Source organism: Hyla sarda, chromosome 3 (assembly GCF_029499605.1).
Source record: "Hyla sarda isolate aHylSar1 chromosome 3, aHylSar1.hap1, whole genome shotgun sequence".
Lineage (NCBI taxonomy): Eukaryota > Metazoa > Chordata > Amphibia > Anura > Hylidae > Hyla > Hyla sarda.
Window position 1 is genome coordinate 67,987,819 of NC_079191.1, and position 21,479 is coordinate 68,009,297.

Here is a 21,479-nt window from a genome sequence, read left to right on the forward strand (position 1 = left end):
GCCTATGAAAGACTAAGGAAATCCTAAAAATATGACCTGTTGGGGGTACTTGAGGACAGGGCTTGGGAAACACCGCTCTAATGGACATTGACAGAAGGACTGGACATGTTAGGGAGGGGATGTGGTTCGATATTTGCTTACTTTGCTATAAACAAAACAAATATATACACGCTTACCTGAGCCAAGAGTATATGCATGTGAAGGTCAAAGACTATAGCTGCCAGCCAACACATAATGTGTGTGGCTGGCTTAAGAAATATACTACTTTGGATGCAGGGGGGAATATTAATTGGTTACAAGGCTGTGCATGACACAATATGATCCACCAACACTACATAAAATGGTGACTGATGGGGGAGGAAATTACATTGTTCAGAACAAAAAAGTAAATAAAAAGATAAACTTTTAAATTAAAGGCTATAGATACCTTTGAAATTTTCTTTTATGTTGCATAACACATGTTCTCCATAGGTCTTTATTAAAAATGTTGCTTACTTTTGCATCTAGTTTGCTGCATGAGCTCTATTTTCTCTCTACAAAGCCTCTGTCATTCTCTCCTGCAAACTGCCTTTTATCTGCTTTCTTCCCTATCTACAGTCCGTGTGAGTTGTACTCCAAGGTTTCAAACTTTGAGCTGGTGTGTTCCCCTCTCTCTGCTGCAATCTTTTACAGAGAGCAGAAAATCCATCTGACTTCTCTGTATCCGAGTAGCAGCTAAATAGTAGGACATTTTTAAGAGTATTGAGAAAGTTGCTTCACTCAGTCAGGAAACAAATCAAAAAGAAGAAGAAAAAAAAAAGAATATTTTAGAAGGTGTTCATAGCCTTTGCGTCCACTTAGAACTTTCAACTAATCACAATTTCAGTACTCTGTCTCCATTTTATGAATGATTAAATTGTTAAAAATAAAAAAACAGTGCTTACAAAATTGAGAATAGCTTCAGATCATGTAACTTCACCACCACATACCTGCTGATCTGGAGATATGGATTCAAGAGCCTTCTGAATTACTCGACATCCGTACATCTGTAAAGCCAATGGAAGTACATGTCCGCGAATACGTGTTGCCAACGCCAGTTTCTGATCCATACTGCCAAACTACAAAACAAATATATGCCATCAAGTGAACCGCATCAAAATGCAAGAAGGTTTCAGACATGTCACATCAAAGTGAAAAATATAAGCCTATGCTTTATTCTACCTTCTCATGCAATTGTATTCTATTTTACCTACAAAATTTAATTTATTGTAATTGAGTAGAGAAAACAGGGTTAATTCTCCCCTACTTGAGCAGGGGTCTTCTATTTATAAGATAGCGGTGGGGGAGGTAACCCACTGACTTCAAGGACTGATTTGAATTGTAGTCCGTGAGAAGGTGGAGATTTTGATAGGAACATGGTACTGACTAGATCAAAGCGCAGGTGGATACCATTGTAAGTGTTGCAAATTCTATGCTAAACATCAACCTTCTGTTGACTACCAAGAATTACTGAATAAAAGTTACTAACTTCGAAAAACTTTTGAATAACATAGTTTCCAAAGACATCTGTCATCAGCTGATAAGCGGCTTGCAGGATCTCACTGAAAACCACTTGACGCTCTGCTGGAGTGGCCCGTTCTAGCTTCTGCTGGATAAACCTGGTGAATAAAATACAACAGACTTTATACTATATTTATTTAAAGCTAACATTTCAAAAAGGCAAACTATCATCACTTTCATGCTGTTTGGACCACAAGTCATCGAGATCCAGGCAGCTTTTACCCTCCACACCGGTCTGGGCTGATAGATTTCTCCATATACCCAAACTGGGGGAGATCTATTATCAAGACCAGTGGGGCAGACCGAACCCACCAGTGACCAGGGTGGTCCAGGCAGCATAAAAAAAATAAAAAAAAACAACCCACAACAGGATACTCATGTGTGCAGTTCACAACATTAAAGTCTACAGGAACTAATGAAATGGTGAGCCTCCTTCTACTGCAGTGATACCCCTGCCCTGTCTTTGTAGCTGGGGGTCTCAGTAACTTCCTAGTCAACGGTAACCTACCTGGAACCATGCTGGTCCTGGGAGAACTCAACAATGTGACCAATAAGATCCCTGAGCTGCAAGTTTGGAAATCGGTTGTTGCGGAAATCTTCCAATAATCTGCTGCGTCCGGAGGGCATTATGTCAGATCTGTTATATCGTAGGCGAGAAGGTGGGAAGAGCTGGCTACTGGAACTAAAGAAACTGGATCCACTGGCGGCGTTGCGATATTTGGCCTCTGCTCCAGGGGCAGCGGAAATATACCGCCCACTGCCATTTGTCAGCCCTCCTATTAAACAAAGCGCCTCCATTAACATACAGACATTAAAGTTTTATAAAGATAAGAGTTAGAAAGGCCATTTAGTTAACCTGTACAAGTCAATTCTACCACTAATGCAGAATCAGTGTCTTTTGGGCTTTGTGTTGGATATTGGCTCATCATGACAATAAAGGCATATTTCAGCTTTCCCTTTTTTATTAACCCCTTAAGGACCACAGGTTTTTCAACTTTCGTTTTTTCCTTATCACCTTCTAAAAATCATAGCGCTTTCAATTTTGCATCGACAGACCCATATGAGGGCTTATTTATTGCGCCCCCAATTGTACTTTGTAATTACATCAATCATTTCACCACAAAATTCACGGCAAACCCAGAAAAAAAAATATTCTTACAGAACACCATTCTGTAAATTTTGGGGGCTTTAGATTCTACGCAGTGCCCTTTTTGGTAAAAATGACAGCATATATTTATTCTGCAGGTCCATACAGTGACAAAGATACCAAATTGTTATAGGTTTTTCATTATTTTACCACTTAAAAAAAATAACTACATGCACCAAAATTAGTGTGTTTAAAATTGTCATCTTCTGACCCCTATAACTTTTATTTTGCCGTATACAGGGTGGTTTGAGGGCTCATTTTTTGCACCGTGATCTAAAGTTTTCATCGGTACCATGATTGTTTTGACCGGACTTTTTAATCACTTTGTATACATTTTTTTTAGGGTTTACAAAGTGACCACAAATATGAAATTTTGGACTTCGGAAGGGATTAATTTAATCACTTTTTATTTTTACATTTATTTTTTTAGCCCCCATAGGGAACTATTACTTGCAATACTTTGATTTCATACACTGAACAATGCTATGCCATAGCATAGCATTAATCAGTGTAATCTGTACTTGATGATTGCTCAGCCCGGATCTCAGGCTTGGAGCAATCAAACGATGATCGGACAGCGAGGTAAGGTACCTCCCGCTGTCCTCTCAGCTGTTCGGGACATCTGTCAAGCCCCCTCCCATAGGCATGCATTGAGGGGGCGGAGCGTCATGTCATACAGGGGCGGGGCCATGATGTCACAATACTCCGGCCCCGTGATCGCCAGTCATCAGACCCGGAGCGAACAATGCTCCAGGGGCTGATGGTAACAGGGTGCTGCGTGAGAGATCACGGGGTTCACCAGTGGCGGGACCCCCGCAATCAGACATCTTATCCCCTATCCTTTGGATTGCGCCGGAGTACCCCTTTAATATACAAACAAAAGGCGAAGTCTGGAGTGAAAGACTTCACATCACATTCCCCACATCTACCAGGTCCACAGCATATGGAGATCTTCTGTATGCATCTTGCACCTGTGACAAAGCATAGTACTCCTAACCCCTATAATGTTTAACCTGTTAAGGACCAAGGGCGTAACTGTACGCTCTGAATCCTTAAGTGGCTTTGAAGCGAGCGCAGAAAATGCACTCGCTTTAGAACAGTGAATGACGGCTATTATTAGTAGCTGGACACTTACTGCTAATGACAGGCAGCAGCGATCCCGCCACTGACCCTCATTATCCCTTTAGATGCTGTGATCAATGCCAAGCACAGCGTCCAAAGTAAAAGATCTTCGGTAACTCAGAGGGGCGACATGACTGCGGGGGTTCCGTGAGCTAAAATGGCAGAGGAGGGTCCCCTTACCTGCCTCCTGCCACCGATCTAACTCAGCCAGGCTAGTGGATAGACGATCACACGTATAATGCTATGCCATAGGCAAAGCATTATACATTAAATGCAATCCAATGACTGCATATCAAAGTGTAAAAAGTGTAAATAGAATTAAAAATAAATTTAAAAAAAGTTTATAAAATTATATAAAACCCCCTCCCCTAATAAAACTAATCTTAAACTAACCTTATAAAATTAAACTAACCATATTTTCCCGTTGTACAACATTTTTTTTTTAAACATATTTGGTATCACTGCGCACACTTAAAATATAATGTTTATTATCCCACACAGTAAACTGCGTAAATGTTAAAAAAATAAAAATAAATCAAGCCCCCAAAATAGATGGATAAGCCAGCTCCACGCCTCCAATGTGCACTGTAGCGCATGATGAACAGAACATTAAAAACAGATAAATTATTAAATACAGATAACTCTGCACAAAAGGCAGCCAGAAATGTAAGTTACCACGAGTTTTACAGTATTCCACCCGCACTATAGCCCAGTACACCAGCTGTCAGATTCTCTTTAAAGGGGAAATCAACTGGCTCCAGAAAGTTAAACAGATTTGTAAAACTTCTATTAAAAAATCTTAATCCTTCCAGTACTTAGCTGCTGAAGTTAAGTTGTTCTTTTCTGTCTGACCACAGACACATCTGTGGTTTCAAGAACTGTCCGAAGTATTAGAGGTTTTCTATGGGGATTTGCTAGTATTCTGGACAGTTCCCGACATAGACAGATGTCAGCAGAGAGCACTGTGGTCAGACAGAAAAGAACAGCTCAACTGCAGCAACTGATAAGTACTGGAAGGATTAAGATTTTTTTTAATAGAAGTAATTTACAAATCTGTTTAACTTTCTGGAACCAGTTGATGGAATACCCCTTTAAGGATGCAAATGCATGGTGACCTCTATGAGCTACTTCCCCACGAAAAAAAAAAAAAAAAAAAAATGAAATGCCAAAATTACTGATTTTTGGTCACATCATATGTCAGAAAAAATAGAGAGAGATTTAAGGAATTCTATCAAAACAAAAATGGTGCTCATAAAAACTACAAATCACGCCCCATAAAATAAGCCCTCATACAGTGCAGTACAGTGGTCCCTCAACATACAATGGTAATCCGTTCCAAATGAACCATCGTTTGTTGAAACCATCGTATGTTGAGGGATCCGTGCAATGTAAAGTATAGGACAGTGGTCTCCAACCTGCAGACCTCCAGATGTTGCAAAACTACAACTCCCAGCATGCCTGGACAGCCAACGGCTGTCCGGGCATGCTGGGAGTTGTAGTTTTGCAACATCTGGAGGTCCGCAGGTTGGAGACCACTGGTATTGGAGGTTATACTCACATGTCCCCGCGCTCCGGACCGTCACCGCTGCCCTGGATGTCGCCCTCCATCGCTGTCGCCGCGTCCCTGGGGTGTCTTCAACGCTCCAGGAAGGTCTCTGCTTCCCCGGCATCCTCGCTCTCCGTCATCATGTCACTACGCACGACGCTCCTATTGGATGACGGGACGGCATGCGCAGCGACGTGATGACGCCGATGGAGAGCGCCGGCGATGCAGGGGGTCCCGAGGAGTACGCTACAGAGCCCCGAGGACAGGTAAGTGATCGTCAGTGGACCACACGGGGCACCGTAAACGGCTATCCGGTGGTGGCTGAGGCAGTCTGTGCTGCCGGATAGCCACTTATGCGATGGCCCCGACATAAAAAAACATCGTATGTTGATGCTGCCTTCACCATGCGATGGCCTCAGAGGCCATTGTATGTTGAAATAATCGTATGTTGGGGCCATCGTAGATCGGGGGGGGGGTCACTGTATAGGGGCTTATTGTAATGATAGGCATCGTTTTGATCGTATTGACCCACAGAATAAAGATCACATGTCAGTTTTACCATAAAGTGCACTGTGTAAAAATTGATATTGAAAAGATGATATTGAATATTTGGCTGTGAAGCCCTGAACTTAAACGGGTTATTCCATGGTATATCAGACTGCCGCTCAGCAAATCAGTGGCCGAGGCAGAAGTCACCGACCACCAGCAACAAGGAATAGGACAGCACCAGAGGACTGGAGAAGGACACCCGAGAGACCAGCAGGAAGTAAGTAGAGGTTTACTATTTTAATGTTGGCAGCCTCTGAACTTCTAAAGTCTAACACAGGATAACCCTTTTTAAATAAATTAAAAGGTTAACTGAAAGGTATATCAAAGCTCCTAAGGAGCTAGTAAAGAATTATACGACTGACCTCAGTCTGTTATGCTTTAAATTTAGGTGTTTGAGAAAACTTTCATTTTGTGTATTTGCAGTATAGGGAATAATCTTACAACATAATTCACATTTGTTTTAGAGGCTCTATAACAGTCATATTTGGTCAGAGGAATACTGCTGCATGATACCATAGTGAAAACCATTATAGGTCTTTCCTATGTCCGCTTGGATATTCTGTGGGAACTCTGGGTGATTTCCTCCCAAAGTTCAAAAATCTACTGACCGTTCATCTGTATTCATATAAAACAGGTCCAGCTGCATTCACACCTCGTTTTCACTCAACGGGTGCCGGATCCGGCTGGGGGAGGGGAAAACCGGGCGCTCCCGTATCCCAGCCGGACCAGCACTGAAATCCATTTACTTTAATGAGCCGACCAGAGTCAAACGGTGACTCCGGTCGGCTCATTTTTGACCCGTTTGCGGTTTTCTGATCGGACCTTAAACCATAGTATACTACGTTTTTTGTCCGATCACAAAACCAGACACGGGTCAAAAATGAGCCGACTGGAGTCACCGTTTGACTCTGGTCGGCTCATTAAAGTAAATGGATTTCAGTGCTGGTCCGGGAGCACCCGGTTTTGCCCTCCCCCAACCGGATCCGGCAACAGCAGGCTGAAAACGAGGTGTGAATGCCGCCATAGTGATGACCGTGCTGTGGTATATGTTTGCACTATGGTGGGAAACTAATGAGGTTCATCGATGTGAACAGAGTTTATGGCTTATTTCACACAAGTGCAATATGGCCAAATAACTCAGCCAAACCATGGCTCTAGGAACACGGTTCATTAGACCATACTATGTTTATGTGAAATTAGACTAACACTTTGGTGATTTGACAAACTACATAAGATAAATAAGCGAGGAAATAAAAAATTAGATGGACAGGTTTCAAATGCACCAGATTTATCACAGTGTATCAGGTTATTTGACAAATCTGTCACATTTGTAGACCATCTAGTCATAGCTTAGATCAGCTATTAGTTGCCTTATTTTTGAAAAGGTTGATGTGTGATGTACGCCAGAATTCTGACACATTTGCAATAATAAATCTGCCCCTATGTCTTTAGAGTGATTTGTAACCATCATTACAGAAAGCCCAGAAGCTGTGAATCTACAAAGCAAAGCAACAATAGGACACAAAAAAAACCCCACACCAAGGACATATTTATTCTGAAACAAAACACGTTCACTACCACAAACACACATTAAACAACAAAGACTTGGTTTTCTTTACCTAAATGCAAACTGGATGATGATCCATGTGATGGAAGTGACGGCGGCGGTGTTAGTGAATGGCTGGGCGTTTGGCTTGGAAGAGGCATGCCTATTGGGCTCGGAGATGAGGAGAATCCCAGGCTATTGTAAAAGGGTTGACCTATGGGTGCCAAGCTGCTGCCAGACCTTTTGTATAAGTCAGAACTAGCAGAAAGAGAATCTCTTCTGGAGCCACTACCACCTGCCGAATTCCCAACTGAGTGAAATATGAAAAATAAAACAAAAATATAGACAATTGAAAACCAGACAGTGTCAATGAAGGAAATATCCCAAGCCTGACATCTGGAAGACAGTCAACAGAAATGGAACAAAGAAGAAAACTAACATAAACTAACCGCAAAATTCTTCCTAATACTGCATGTGTTATGGACATTAAAGGGTTACTCCACTGGCAAAAAATTTTTAATCAACTGGTGCCAGAAAGTTAAACAGATTTGTAAATAACTTCTATTAAAAAACCTTAATCCTTTCAGTACTTGTCAGCTGCTATATGCTCCACAGGAAGTTCTTTTCTTTTTGAATTTCCTTTCTGTCTGACCACAGTGCTCTCTGCTGACACCTCTGTCCATTTTAGGAACTGTCCAGAGCAGGATAGGTTTGCTATGGGGACTTGCTCCTACTCTGCACAGTTCCTTAAATGGACAGATGTGTCAGCAGAGAGCACTGTGGTCAGACAGAAAGGAAATTCAAAAAAGAAAAGAACTTCCTGTGGAACATACAGCGGCTGATAAGTACTGGAAGGATTAAGATTTTTTTAAAGAAGTAATTTACAAATATGTTTAACTTTTTGGATCCAGTGGATTTAAATTATTATTTTTTTTCCCACCGGAGTACCCCTTTAATGAGTCACTGTCAGTCAAATAAACTTTTGACTTTGATGTTGTCCAGACATGTCAAAAGTTTAAATGGCATGGTCTCAGTCCGGAGAGTTATAACCCTGTGAAGTGCACAACAGTGCTCTTCACTACCTGACTGGCTGCTCCCTTTGACCTTTTCACTCCATAGGCCACTGTTTCCTAACCAGGGTGCCTCCAGCTGTTGTAGTTTTGCAACAGCTGGAGGTACCCTGCTTGGGAAACAATGCCTTAGACTGAAGGCTCAGGTCTGAGTGACAGCTGGGCAGTGAGCTGCAGAACACAACCTGGTTGTAACTTGCAATTGCAGCAGATCTCAGGATTGAGACCCGATGCAATCAAAACTTTTAATATGTCTGGACAATATGTCAAACGTTTATTCAAATGATAGTGATGCAATTATTTATTTTTCCTTATTACATTTCAACAGCCATAACAGCCACAGCTTCTGGTGCATTAAACTTACCTGATGATCCAAAGCCTCCAAAGGCCGAACCAATTGCTGCGCCGAGAGAGTTGCTGCTTCCAAACCCAAGAGATGTATTTCCAGGTTGTCCTGGCCCATGTGAGAACAGAGAACTGCTCTGAGAGCTGTTTGTCAAGGAGTTATTCCCGTAAAATGAGCTGGAATGGAGGTTGGCATTAGGCTGGGACTGCTGCTGCTGTGGTTGTTGCTGCTGAGGGGCCAGTTGTCGGAAGATGCCGTTTGTGGCTGCTGAAAGGTTGTTGGCACCAGAGGCAGATGCGGCAGCAGCTGGAAGGAGACAATGGCAGAAGGCAAAGTTAGGATCAGTACAGTGATCCCTCAACTTACAATGGCCTCAACATACAATGGTCCAGAAAAGACTATTGTAATTTGAAACGAGACTCAACATACAATGTACAGACAGTCCAGATCTGTGATACCTGTCAATGGCCGAAAGAACTGACCAATCAGAATGGGCATTCACAGGTAAAACCCCTGTATTACTGAAGTGTATGCACTGACTGGCTGTCTTGCAGCGCCCCCTACAGTACAGGGAGGTATTACATCTTCTGTACTCTTTACCTGTGCCAGGGTTAGTTGCTCCTTTGGACACCAGGTGAGGGCGACTCCATGTTACTTTTTTAGGACACTGTGTGCTGTACAGGACCCTGAAGAAGCTCCTGTACTCTACATAGACCAGTGTTTCCCAGCCAGGGTGCCCTCAGCTGTTGCAAAACTACAACTCCCAGCATGACCGGACAGCCTCTGGCTGTACGGGCATGCTGGGAGTTGTAGTTTTGCAACAGCTGGAGGCTCCCTGCTTGGGAAACACTGACATAGACAGTGATTACAGCTCCCAGCAGATCTTTCTTACTTTTATATGTAAGGACTTGCTTTATCTATATTAGTTATCTACTTATTTTTCTTTAATCCTCACTTTTTCCTATTTTTGGATGCCATTTTTGGGCTTCAGAACCAATTACCAGGTTTCCATAGAGTTTTGGTCTCAACATACAATGGATTCAACATACAATGGTCGTCCTGGAACCAATTAATATTGTAACTTGAGGGACCACTGTATTTAGCTAAAAAAAAATCCTCAGTGCAGGAGGCTTAGGGTATGGTCAGTGTGTATTTTTCTCATACACCATAAAATACAAGGCTGAATTCCTGAAGGAAGCCTCAGATTTTTTACATATTTGGCTCTTGACTGTGCCCTCAACTTTTGTCATGGATGCAAAAAGCCCCAATGTGGCTTATCAGTGCCCCCCATTAACAGGACTGTTTCTGGAATAATATGCTTAGAACAAGTGACCTACCAATCAGAAGCAAATTGTATGTCTTTTGGTGCATGCTCTGGTTGGAGTGCTGAGAATTTGACCCAATTTTGACCATCTATACATTTCTTATTTTTTACCATATACAGGGCTGTATGAGGGCTCATTTTCTGTGCAGTGATCTGTAGATTTTATCAGTACCCGTGTAGTTTTTGCATATATGCAACTTGTTAATCACTTGTTAATCACAAAAAAGACAAAAAAAATGTCAGTTTACATTTACACTGTTCATCGTATGGGATTATTAACATTATATTTTGATTGGATATTTACATATGCGCCCATACCAAATAGGTTTATGATTTTTTTTTTTACATTTGTTTTACACTGTGAAATTTGAAAATTTAAATTTTATGGGGGGGAGGGGCTTATTTGCTATTTTACATTTTTTATGTACCCGTAGGGGGACTATATTTATAGCAATTTTGATTGCTAATATTGTTCATTGCTATGCATTGGTACAGCACTGATCAGTATAATCTCTACTCTGGTTTGCCAGAAGGAAGAGCTGAGAAGACGATCCCCCTGAGAGGGTCAGGAGGCAGGTGAGGGGACCACCGGCCGCCATTATGGCTCACTGGACCCCCACGGTCATGATGCGGATGGTCTGCTGAGTTGTGCCAAGCCCTGCAATGCTTTAGCTAGTGTTATTAGTATTGATCACAGCATCTGAAGGGTTAATTGTGGGCATCTGTGTGATCACTGATGTCCGCCATTACCGGTGGGTCAGCAGTCGGGAGAGCTGCCTTGCCTGCAGCTCCTGTGCTCTCTTCATGTACAGGACATTATTGTACATCCATGTACACAAAGTACCAGGGCATCAGGATGTACATTTACGTCTATTCATCTTAAAATAATGTAATTCCTGGAATACTTCTTTAATCTCTTATTTTTTTTTTTTTTTTTTTTAAACAATGCTTCCAAGACAACGTGTTAGAGCAGAGTCCTCAAATAATAGATCCGAAGGATCAACAACTCCCAAGTGAGGGGTGGACTTAACATACGATATTTATGCTGCAACTCAGCACATTAGGACTGAGTGACAAGGGTCCACTTGTTATCCCTCACTGTAATTTGATAAGACTTAACTTTTTTTTTAAAATAAATTATAATAGTGAGCTGATAATGAATTAAAAACCCAGCATCATCTGTACTGGATCACTGTTATATACTGTTGTCCAGCAGGACGAATACACTGAAAATTACACGGCACACCTGCAGTGTGTGCAGATAGACCCCCTAACATGTTTCATCACAGATGTGACGTCCTCAGAGGTTAATGGACAACAGTATATAACAGTGATCCAGTGCAGATGATGCTAAGTTTTTACTTAATTATCAGCTCACTATTATAATTTATTCAAATAAAAGTTAAGTTTTGTCAAATTACAGTGAGGGATAACAAGTGGACCCCATTTCTCAGTCCTAATGGGCTTAGTTGCAGTATAAGGAGCTGAGTCCTGTCTCAGACAGTGAATGGCTGATTCCTGGTTTGAAGCATCCTCTTAGATTCAGGAAGAAGAGATGATTAGCAGGGGACTAGGGTAAAGGCAAGTATAACAAACTAATTTACTTATTTATTTTTTTAACGGCTGCCCTAGCATTATTAAGAAAGAAAACTAACAAGATAATGACAAATTATTACCGTATTTTTCGCCGTATAAGATGCACTTTTTCTTCCCCAAAACTGGGGGGGGGAGTTGGTGCGTCTTATAAGGCGAATACATACCTATCGCAGCGGTCCCTGCGGCCATCAACGGCCGGGACCCGCGGCTAATACAGGACATCACCGATCGCGGTAATGCCCTGTATTAACCCTTCAGACGCGGCGATCAAAGCTGACCGCCGCGTCTGAAGCGAAAATAACACTAACCCGGCTGTTCAGTCGGGCTGTTCGGGACCGCCACGGCGTCCCAAACAGCTTACAGGACACCGGGAGGGACCTTACCTGCCTCCTCGGTGTCTGCTCCGTGCCGCGATCCCCTGCATGGCTGGCGCTCTCCTTCTTCATCATCACGTCGTCGCGCACGCGGTCCCGTCATGGCGGCGACGGAGCATAGCAATGTCATGGCGGCGACGGAGAGCGAGGATACCGGGCAGCAGAGACGTTACGGAGCGAAGGGGACAACCCGGGGACACGGCAACAGCGATGGAGGGAGACATCCAGGGCAGTGGTGACGGGTCCGGAATGGCGGGGACACGTGAGTATTACCTCCTATACCAGTGGTCTTCAACCTGCGGACCTCCAGATGTTGCAAAACTACAACTCCCAGCATGCTCCGAGTTGTAGTTTTGCAACATCTGAAGGTCCGCAGGTTGAAGATCACTGTCCTGTACTTTACATTGTATTTGGTTCAGAATCTTTATTTTCTAGATATTTATCCTATAAAATTAGGTGCGTCTTATATGCCGGAGCGTCTTATATGACGAAAAATACGGTACATGCATTTGTAATGCTGCTGAAATTACAGTCTGTTACACACGTACCCGCTTGTGCAGCTGCGGGACTGATGAGGACCGGTGTGGACGCCACTAATCGCACTTGGGCAGCAAGCCCCGCTCTTGCTCCAGGACCAACCACCAAGGCACCATTCTGGTCATAATAGGCAGTGGGAGCAAGAACCTGGTAGCCTGGAAGAGGAAAAATAAACATGTTTCACAACTGCAATATGACAATCGAATGCCAAGACCGATCATAACTGATCATACCTGACATGCTTGTAGCCAGACCTTGTCCGAATGCAAGGGCTGAATTTGCAGCTGCGAGGGAGTCATTCTGTTGTCCTTGCTGTCCTTGGCTGGGAGTGAGTGGACGTTGGTTGGCTGCAGCCCGCATTATCTGAAACATATCCATAATTGAGAGCCAAGTAGCTGCAATTGCACGAATAAATACATATATAGCAAAATACTTGTTATAATAATAATAAAACAACCTCTAATTGAATTTAAACTTTTTGGTCCCAAGGTCCTTATTCCAGAGAAAGAAAATGCAGTGAGTTTATCTACTACATCTGTATACAGCAGAACTGTAATTTATGTATGTAAAATATTATGCCACCATATGATAGACGGTTTCTTGACATTTATGTTTAAGATTTATATTTGCTGGTGAAGTTTTTATTTTCTTTTACACCTACTGGGTTATTTTATCATTTGGCCACAGTCATTGTCCAATAATCTTGGCCAAAGCATAGAAAGGCACTAATTGTGGAGGTCATAGAATAATGTAAGTACTCAATCTAGATTAAAACAGTGTTCGTTACCTGTTGCTGGCCCTGTGATGCTTGTGTCGCTGCCTGCTGGTTATTGTTGTTAGCGGCAGAGGCGGCAGCGGCGGCGGCAGCTTGCTGCTGGAACAATCCAGCTGGATACACTCCCCAGGGTACACCATAATATTGTGGGGGTACAACTGCAGGTCCTATAAAGCACAGAGAAACAAGCTGCATTAGGTATTTTAAGTTATTTTCTCAAAATGCAGAATGCCCTTCGTGCATGACTCTTTTTGCCAGTGCTCCCTTAGGCTTCTCTTTGGGGGAAAAAAACATATGCAAATAATAAATAAAGGCACTAAATATTCAAAAAATATTGTTGTTACCGTTTTAAAATACATTTCACCCTAAAACATCAGAAAATAACACTATCAACTAGGGATCGATCGATATCGTTTTTTTTAGGGCCGATACCGATAATCGGTGGAGGTTAGGGCCGATAGCCGATAACTTATACCGATATTCCGGTATAAGTTATCAGCTATTTATCCCCCCCGCGATACCGCTGCAGATCATTGATTTAAAGGGGGCGCTTTAAATCAATGAACTGCAGTGGCTTTTGCGGTGCCATAGATAGGGATCGACCGATTAACGGTATGGCCGATATTATCGGCCGATAATCACGATTTTGTGCATTATCGGTATCGGCAATTATCTTGCCGATAAGCCGATAATGCCCTGCCCCCCCGACCCGCCGCGCCGCACCCCCATCACACCACGTCGCACCCCCCACCGTGATGCTGGGCGGTATACCAGTATGGATTTTTGCACATACCGCTATACCGGTTGGGCCCCTCCCCCACCCTCCGAGTCAATAAAAAAATTAAACTTACCCGTAATGGGGGTGGTCCGGGCCATCCATCCTTCCTTCCTGTAGTGTCCGGGGGCGTTCGGGGTGAAGAGTGAACCAGTCCGGGCTGTCCTTCTCTGGCGGTCATCTTCTCCACTCCGGGCAGGCTCCGGCCTAGTACACTGCATAGACGCCGCTACGCCGTGACGTCAGGTGCGTCACTGCGCAGCGGCGTCTATGCAGCGTACTAGGCCGGAGCCTGCCCGGAGTGGAGAAGATGACCGCCGGAGAAGAAGGACAGCCCGGACCGGTTCACTCTTCACCCGGAACGCCCCTGGACACTACAGGAAGGAAGGAAGGATGGATGGCCCGGACCACCCTGACAGGTAGGGGGAGAGAAGCGGGTGGTGGCGGCGGCGGCCTATGGCCCCGCAAAAGCCACTGCAGATCATTGATTTAAAGCGCCCGCTTTAAATCAATGATCTGCAGCGGTGTCGCAGGGGGTTAAATAGCCGATAACTTACACCGGAATATCGGTATAAGTTATCGGCTATCCGCCCTAACCTGCACCGATTATCGGTATCGGCCCTAAAAAAACGATATCGGTCGATCCCTAGCCATAGCCCGCCGCCGCCACCCGCTTCTTTCCCCCTACCTGTCCGGGGGTCCTGAGTCCTATCACTGCCACCATTACCAAGTCCCGGAGTCCCAATCTGACTCCAGCCAGCTCATTTAAATGAACAGGATGCGGCGCAGGTCAGGCAGGGATACGGCAGCGGCCAGTTTTTCCCATTTCTCCACCAGATTCAGCAGCCTTATGCCCAAAACAAGTGTGAATGCACAGATGTATAAGTGACCAATGCAACACCTAAAACGCACAGATGTACCTAACGTTGCAGCAGCAGCGAGACCAGCAGCCGTGTATGGATCCGTGCCAGGGTGAGCGGTGCTAATGATGTAAGGGTTTGACACAAAGGCAGCAGGGGCCAGACCTGCAGAGAACACACCTGCTGGGAGACAAAGAAACCTTTATAAATATAATGACATGAAACCCATGAAAGTGAAAGTCAGCCGCATGTCCACATAGAAAATAAAAAAACGGATACTCGCTTCCACAGGATAGGGGATAGTTTGCAGATTGTTGGGGGTCCGAACACTGGAACACCTTGAATGCAGTAAAATTGTAGCCCCAAATGAACAGAGTCAGCCATGCGCCCTTGGCCACTGCCAAGTGCTGTGTGCTCCGTTCAATTGGGGGTAAATTTTACTGCATCTTTTGGAGATGAGCAGTAGGACCCCAACCCATCTGCAAGTTAATCAGTATCTTGTGGATAGGGAATAACTTGCTAAAGGGAGAATACCCCTTTAACGTTTCAGATACATTCACTGAACCTGTGTGTATATATATATATATATATATATATATATATATATATTGAGACCTCTTTGAGAAGTTGGCTATTATGCACAGTATATGAACTGAAAATCTGGTACAAGACATCTAGTGTAAATAAAGGGTGTACTTCTAAAAGAGGTGGCCTTTTGGAGAGGCTTCACTGTATATGCTTATGTCAGTGTTTTCCAACCGGGGCACCTCCAGCTGTTGCAAAACTACAACTCCGGGCATGCTGGGAGTTGTAGTTTTGCAACAGCTGGAGGCGCCCTGGTTGGGAAACACTGGCTTATGTTATAGTAGATGTAGTAGCTTTTATTGTATTCATACAGTTGATTTAGGTACAAGTCAGGGAAAATTAAGTTCTCTCTTTAGGTCTTTTGGAGGGCAGAATCCAGTTTATGCTGGTTATAGAAGAAAAGTTTCCCCCGAAGTCAAGTGGCTTCCCTGACCCTGTTAGGGTGCCTTTACACTGCCGTTGGAATCCACCCGGACACTTTTTTCTTGCACTGAACGGACCCTGAAACGGGATGAAGAACAACGAAAACTGACGGGACCAGACAGACCCCATTTACTTGAAGTTGCCGATGGAGCTACGAATAGTGGAGTCTGATGGCAGTGTGAAGGTAGCCTTAGAGATCTAACAACACAGTTTACATTTTTCCTGTCATAAAAAAAAAAAAATTATAATAATTTTTGGAGTCTCCGTGCTGAGAAGAATGCGGTGGACCCCAAAGACGTACAATGGGGTGCAGGACAGAGTACACTATGAGAGCCAGGGAGTGAAACGTGCCATCACACAGTTATTGATGACCGTTCTTGGTCACACCCATACTGATAAAAACTTTCGACATATCTCTATGTAAAATATTTTGCTTATGTCAGGTAGACTTTAAGGTGTACCTGTCAAAAAAAAAATAAAAAATAAAAATACTTTTGACATGTTCCCCGGGGTCCTCAAAAGTAACCTCAAGCTATGCAATCACAGAGGAAAGCCCCTTGGCAATAAAATCACTAAGATTTTATCTCTTTGCCATATGCAGGGATCTATTCTGACGCAGCATTTAGCACAGACAGGCTCCACCCTGCCAGTTTTACATATGCATACACTTGTAAATGCTAAAGAAGCCTTGCTTTTAGGTCATTGACAATGGCCGTCTGGTTCCAGTGTTTTAAAAATGTATTCTTTATCCACAGGATTGGTGTCTAACCACAGCGGGTGGGGGGGGGGGGGGGGGGTCTGCACTCATCTCCAATGCGCTCATAGACAACGCATTGACCACTTGCCGTCCCCAGGGCTTCAAGCAGCAGGGAAAACCGGGCCCAATTATGGTGATTGTGTGTACAAGTCAGACATCTATCCTGTGGATACACTGAAATACCCCTAACCAGCCAGCTATTGTCTGTCACCCAAAAACAAGACTACAAGTGTATACAAGCAACAACAAGTGTATACATATGTAAAATTTGTGGGGTGAGGTTGTTCCACGCTAAATGATGTGTCAGTATAGATTACTGCATTTAGCCAAAAGATAAAATCTTAGTAATTTCATTGCCAAGGGGGTTTCCTCTGTGATTGCACAGCTTTAGGTTACTGCGAGGACCCCAGGGCTGCCCTGCATATATTGTTAAGCAACAGCTTAAAGGGGATATACCATGCAAAAAAAGCTTAAAGGATAGGGGATAAGCTTTAGATGGGGGGGGGGGGGGTGTATTGATCCCCACACACCTCCTCCTTGTATTTTTATGGGAGAGCAGTTTGGCTATCTCTGGCTCCCATAGAGATCCCAAGGAGGGGGTGCGTCGGCCGCAGCGTGGAGGGTCCCAGCGGTCGGACCCCCTGCAATCTAAAACTTATCTCCTAAACTTTGGATAGGGGATGTTTTTTTCTGCATAATATATATCTCCTTTAATATGCCTTAAATTGGCCTACATATACATTAGTCCAGTGTTTCCCAACCAGGGTGCCTTTAGCTGTTGCAAAACCACAACTTCTAGCATATCCAGAAAGCAAGCCAAAGGCTGTCTGGGCATGCTGGTAGTTGTAGTTTTGCAACAGCTGGAGGCACCCTGGTAGGGAAACACTGCATTAGTCTAAAAATATAAACAGCAACCTGTCTACCATTATAAAAGGGAAGCTATCACATACCAAGGTGTTGTTGTTGTGCTGCCGCCAATGCATACTGTTGTTGCTGCTGTTGCTGAGCTGCATTTAGTTGCTGCACTGTTAATGCATTTGACCTCTGGAAGAGCTATGGAGAAAAAACACTGATCAGATTACTAAAACATGCTAAATTAGAAAATGGTCTATTGTTTAACAAGGTAAATATGTTATTTTATTCTTTTATTTTTCCTTGTCAGTAGCTGCATCAGATACATAAAATAATCCTGCAAATCTTCTCATTAAAGGCTGAAACTTCCTGTTGTGTAGAGATCATTTCTCATCTCATTATGACCGGCAGGATTACAATGACACATTATACAGCCGGAGGCAGATAACAGATCTACCGCTGACAATATATGATGGTCACAACTCCTTCCCAACCAGGGTACCTCTAGCTGTTTCAAAGCTACAACTAGCAGTTGAAAAGCTTGTTTAAAAGCTAGCATCCCTCTTTTATTGTTTTTATATACAGCTGGATTATCCAATAGAAACAGAGCTAATTTCTTCCAAAACAGCATCACCCCTGTCCTCAGGTTGTGCGATATATTACAATTTTGCTCGATTTACTTCGATGGAACTGAGCTCCAATACCACATAATAACTTAGAACAGGTTTGGTGCTGTTTTTGTAGGAAATCAGTCCTGTTTTTATAAGCCTGAATAACCACTTAAAGGAGAAGTATCATGGGGAAAAACTCCAAAGGATAGGGAATAAGTATTAGATCGGGGGGCTCCAGTTCTCCCTGGAGCGGCACTAACCCTGCAGAAAGCGGCGGCCGACGTGTTAACATAGAATGTGTCGTCAGATAAGAACCATTTGGCCCATCTAGTCTGCCCAATATTCTGAGTGCTATGAATAGTCCCTGGCCCTATCTTATATGAAGGATAGCCTTATACCTATCTCTATCTTATATAGGATAGCCTTATACCTATCTCTATCTTATATGAAGGATAGCCTTATACCTATCTCTATCTTATATGAAGGATAGCCTTATACCTATCTCTATCTTATATGAAGGATAGCCTTATACCTATCTCTAGCTTATATGAACGATAGCCTTATTCCTATCTCTATCTTATATATAGGATAGCCTTATACCTATATCTATCTTATATGAAGGATAACCTTATACCTATCTCTATCTTATATGAAGGATAACCTTATACCTATCCCTATCTTATATGAAGGATAGCCTTATCCCTATCTCTATCTTATATGAAGGATAGCCTTATTCCTATCTCTATCTTATATGAAGGATAGCCTTATACCTATCTCTATCTTATATGAAGGATAGCCTTATACCTATCTCTAGCTTATATGAACGATAGCCTTATTCCTATCTCTATCTTATATATAGGATAGCCTTATACCTATATCTATCTTATATGAAGGATAACCTTATACCTATCCCTATCTTATATGAAGGATAACCTTATACCTATCCCTATCTTATATGAAGGATAGCCTTATCCCTATCTCTATCTTATATGAAGGATAGCCTTATTCCTATCTCTATCTTATATGAAGGATAGCCTTATACATATCTCTACCTTATATAAAGAATAGCCTTATACCTATCTCTATCTTATATGAAGGATAACCTTATACCTATCCCTATCTTATATGAAGGATAACCTTATACCTATCTCTATCTTATATGAAGGATAACCTTATACCTATCCCTATCTTATATGAAGGATAGCCTTATACCTATCCCTATCTTATATGAAGGATAGCCTTATACCTATATCTATCTTATATGAAGGATAGCCTTATACTTATACCTATCTTATATGAAGGATAACCTTATACCTATCTCTATCTTATATGAAGGATAGTCTTATACCTATCCCTATCTTATATGAAGGATAGCCTTATACCTATCTCTATCTTATATGAAGGATAGACTTATACCTATCTCTCTCTTATATGAAGGATAGCCTTATGCTTATCCCATGCATGTTTAAACTCCTTCACTGTATTTGCAGCGACCACTTCTGCAGGAAGGCTATTCCATGCATCCACTACTCTCTCAGTAAAGTAATACTTCCTGATATTACTGCAGAAACCTTTGCCCCTCTAATTTAATACTATGTCCTCTTGTGGTAGTTTTTCTTCTTATAAATATGCTCTCCTCCTTTACAGTGTTTATTCCCTTTATGTATGTATAAGTCTCTATCATATCCCCTCTGTCTCCTCTGTTCCTCAACATATCTCTAGGTGAGAGCCAGAGATAGCCGAATGCGCCGCTCCTGGGGAGAGCCGGGGCACCGTACAGGAGATTGTGGGGGTCCAAGCGGTCAGACCAGCCCCAAACCCCCCCCCCCCCCCCCCCCCCCCATGATCTAAAACGTATCCCCTATCCTCTGGATGTTTTTCACCGTGATATATCTCCTTTAAGCATTTATGTCTAACAAATACCGTTGGTCTTCATGTTGGGTGTCCAGATATACGATTACCCGCTTTGACTGTGGGTTTCTCTCTAGTGGCTGATCTATTGAAATTTAATCGAAGAGCTATCCAGGAAGAGGGGGTGGCACTAGTGGACATTCAAGTATCATAATTTTTTTTACTGATTATTTACTTCATTTTGTATTTTATTATGGGGCAGACATCTTGCCAGAGCTTCTGCTCTGTTGACAGCACTCAGGAGAAATGTTTTACAGCAGCTACATGGACCAGAGGTGAAAGACTAGAGGGGACTCATTGACTTCTATGGAAAAAGTCATCTATTTGGGGAAAAATCATCTATTGTGAATGACTGGGCCCCATCTTATCTATCTAAAGGTGTCACCTTTCATTGCAATCCTGTCTGTGAGGAGACTGCTGGAAAGTTCTCTCTACAGAACAGAAGGTTAAGTGGTTATTAGGTGGTAAAAACTAAGATTTCAGGATTATTTTATAATATAAAATAGTAAAATAGAAATTTTGAAAAAACACAAAATTGTTAAGTAGGTTTAACCCCTTAACGACGCAGGACGTATATTTACGTCCTGCGCCGGCTCCCGCGATATGAAGCGGGATCGCGCCGCGATCCCGCATCATATCGCGTCGGTCCCGGCGCTCATCAACGGCCGGGACCCGCGGCTAATACCACACATCGCCGATCGCGGCGATGTGCGGTATTAACCCTTTAGAAGCGCCGGTCAAAGCTGACCGCCGCTTCTAAAGTGAAAGTGACCCGGCTGCTCAGTCAGGCTGTTCGGGACCGCCGCGGTGAAATCGCGGCGTCCCGAACAGCTGACCGGACACCGGGAGAGCCCTTATTTGCCTCCTCGGTGTCCGATCGGCGAATGACTGCTCCGTGCCTGAGATCCAGGCAGGAGCAGTTAAGCGCCGATAACACTGATCACAGGCGTGTTAATACACGCCTGTGATCTGTGTAGAAGATCAGTGTGTGCAGTGTTATAGGTCCCTATGGGACCTATAACACTGCAAAAAAAATTAAAAAAAAAAAGTGTTAATAAAGGTCATTTAACCCCTACCCTAATAAGTATGAATCACCCTCCTTTTCCCATAAAAAAAAATAAAACAGTGTAAAAAAATAAATAAACATATGTGGTATCGCCGCGTGCGTAAATGTCCGAACTATAAAAATATATCATTAATTAAACCGCATGGTCAATGGCGTACGCGCAAAAAA

The 21,479-nt window shown here is 43.0% G+C and overlaps 1 protein-coding gene across 8 annotated transcripts in view; it reads right to left on the minus strand.

Annotated features, from left to right (window-relative positions):
* Positions 1-21,479, minus strand: part of PUM2 (pumilio RNA binding family member 2) — a 117,129-nt gene that overhangs the window by 25,380 nt on the left and 70,270 nt on the right. For 5 of the 8 annotated variants that reach the window (XR_008890988.1, XM_056564268.1, XM_056564267.1 and 2 more), the window contains exons 8-17: positions 17,822-17,924; positions 15,167-15,289; positions 13,484-13,638; positions 12,930-13,059; positions 12,708-12,851; positions 8,884-9,171; positions 7,523-7,759; positions 2,048-2,315; positions 1,508-1,637; positions 969-1,097 (exon numbers count right to left, since the gene is read on the minus strand). Coding sequence is in view for 7 of the 8 variants with exons in the window: in XM_056564268.1 (XP_056420243.1) it covers positions 969-1,097; positions 1,508-1,637; positions 2,048-2,315; positions 7,523-7,759; positions 8,884-9,171; positions 12,708-12,851; positions 12,930-13,059; positions 13,484-13,638; positions 15,167-15,289; positions 17,822-17,924 (1,707 nt within the window). In the remaining variant the exon portion in view is untranslated. Of the gene's footprint in view, positions 1-445; positions 754-968; positions 1,098-1,507; positions 1,638-2,047; positions 2,316-7,522; positions 7,760-8,883; positions 9,172-12,707; positions 12,852-12,929; positions 13,060-13,483; positions 13,639-15,166; positions 15,290-17,821; positions 17,925-21,479 lie in introns of those variants that run through there. The other 3 variants (XM_056564265.1, XM_056564270.1, XM_056564269.1) reach the window with 2 other exon arrangements.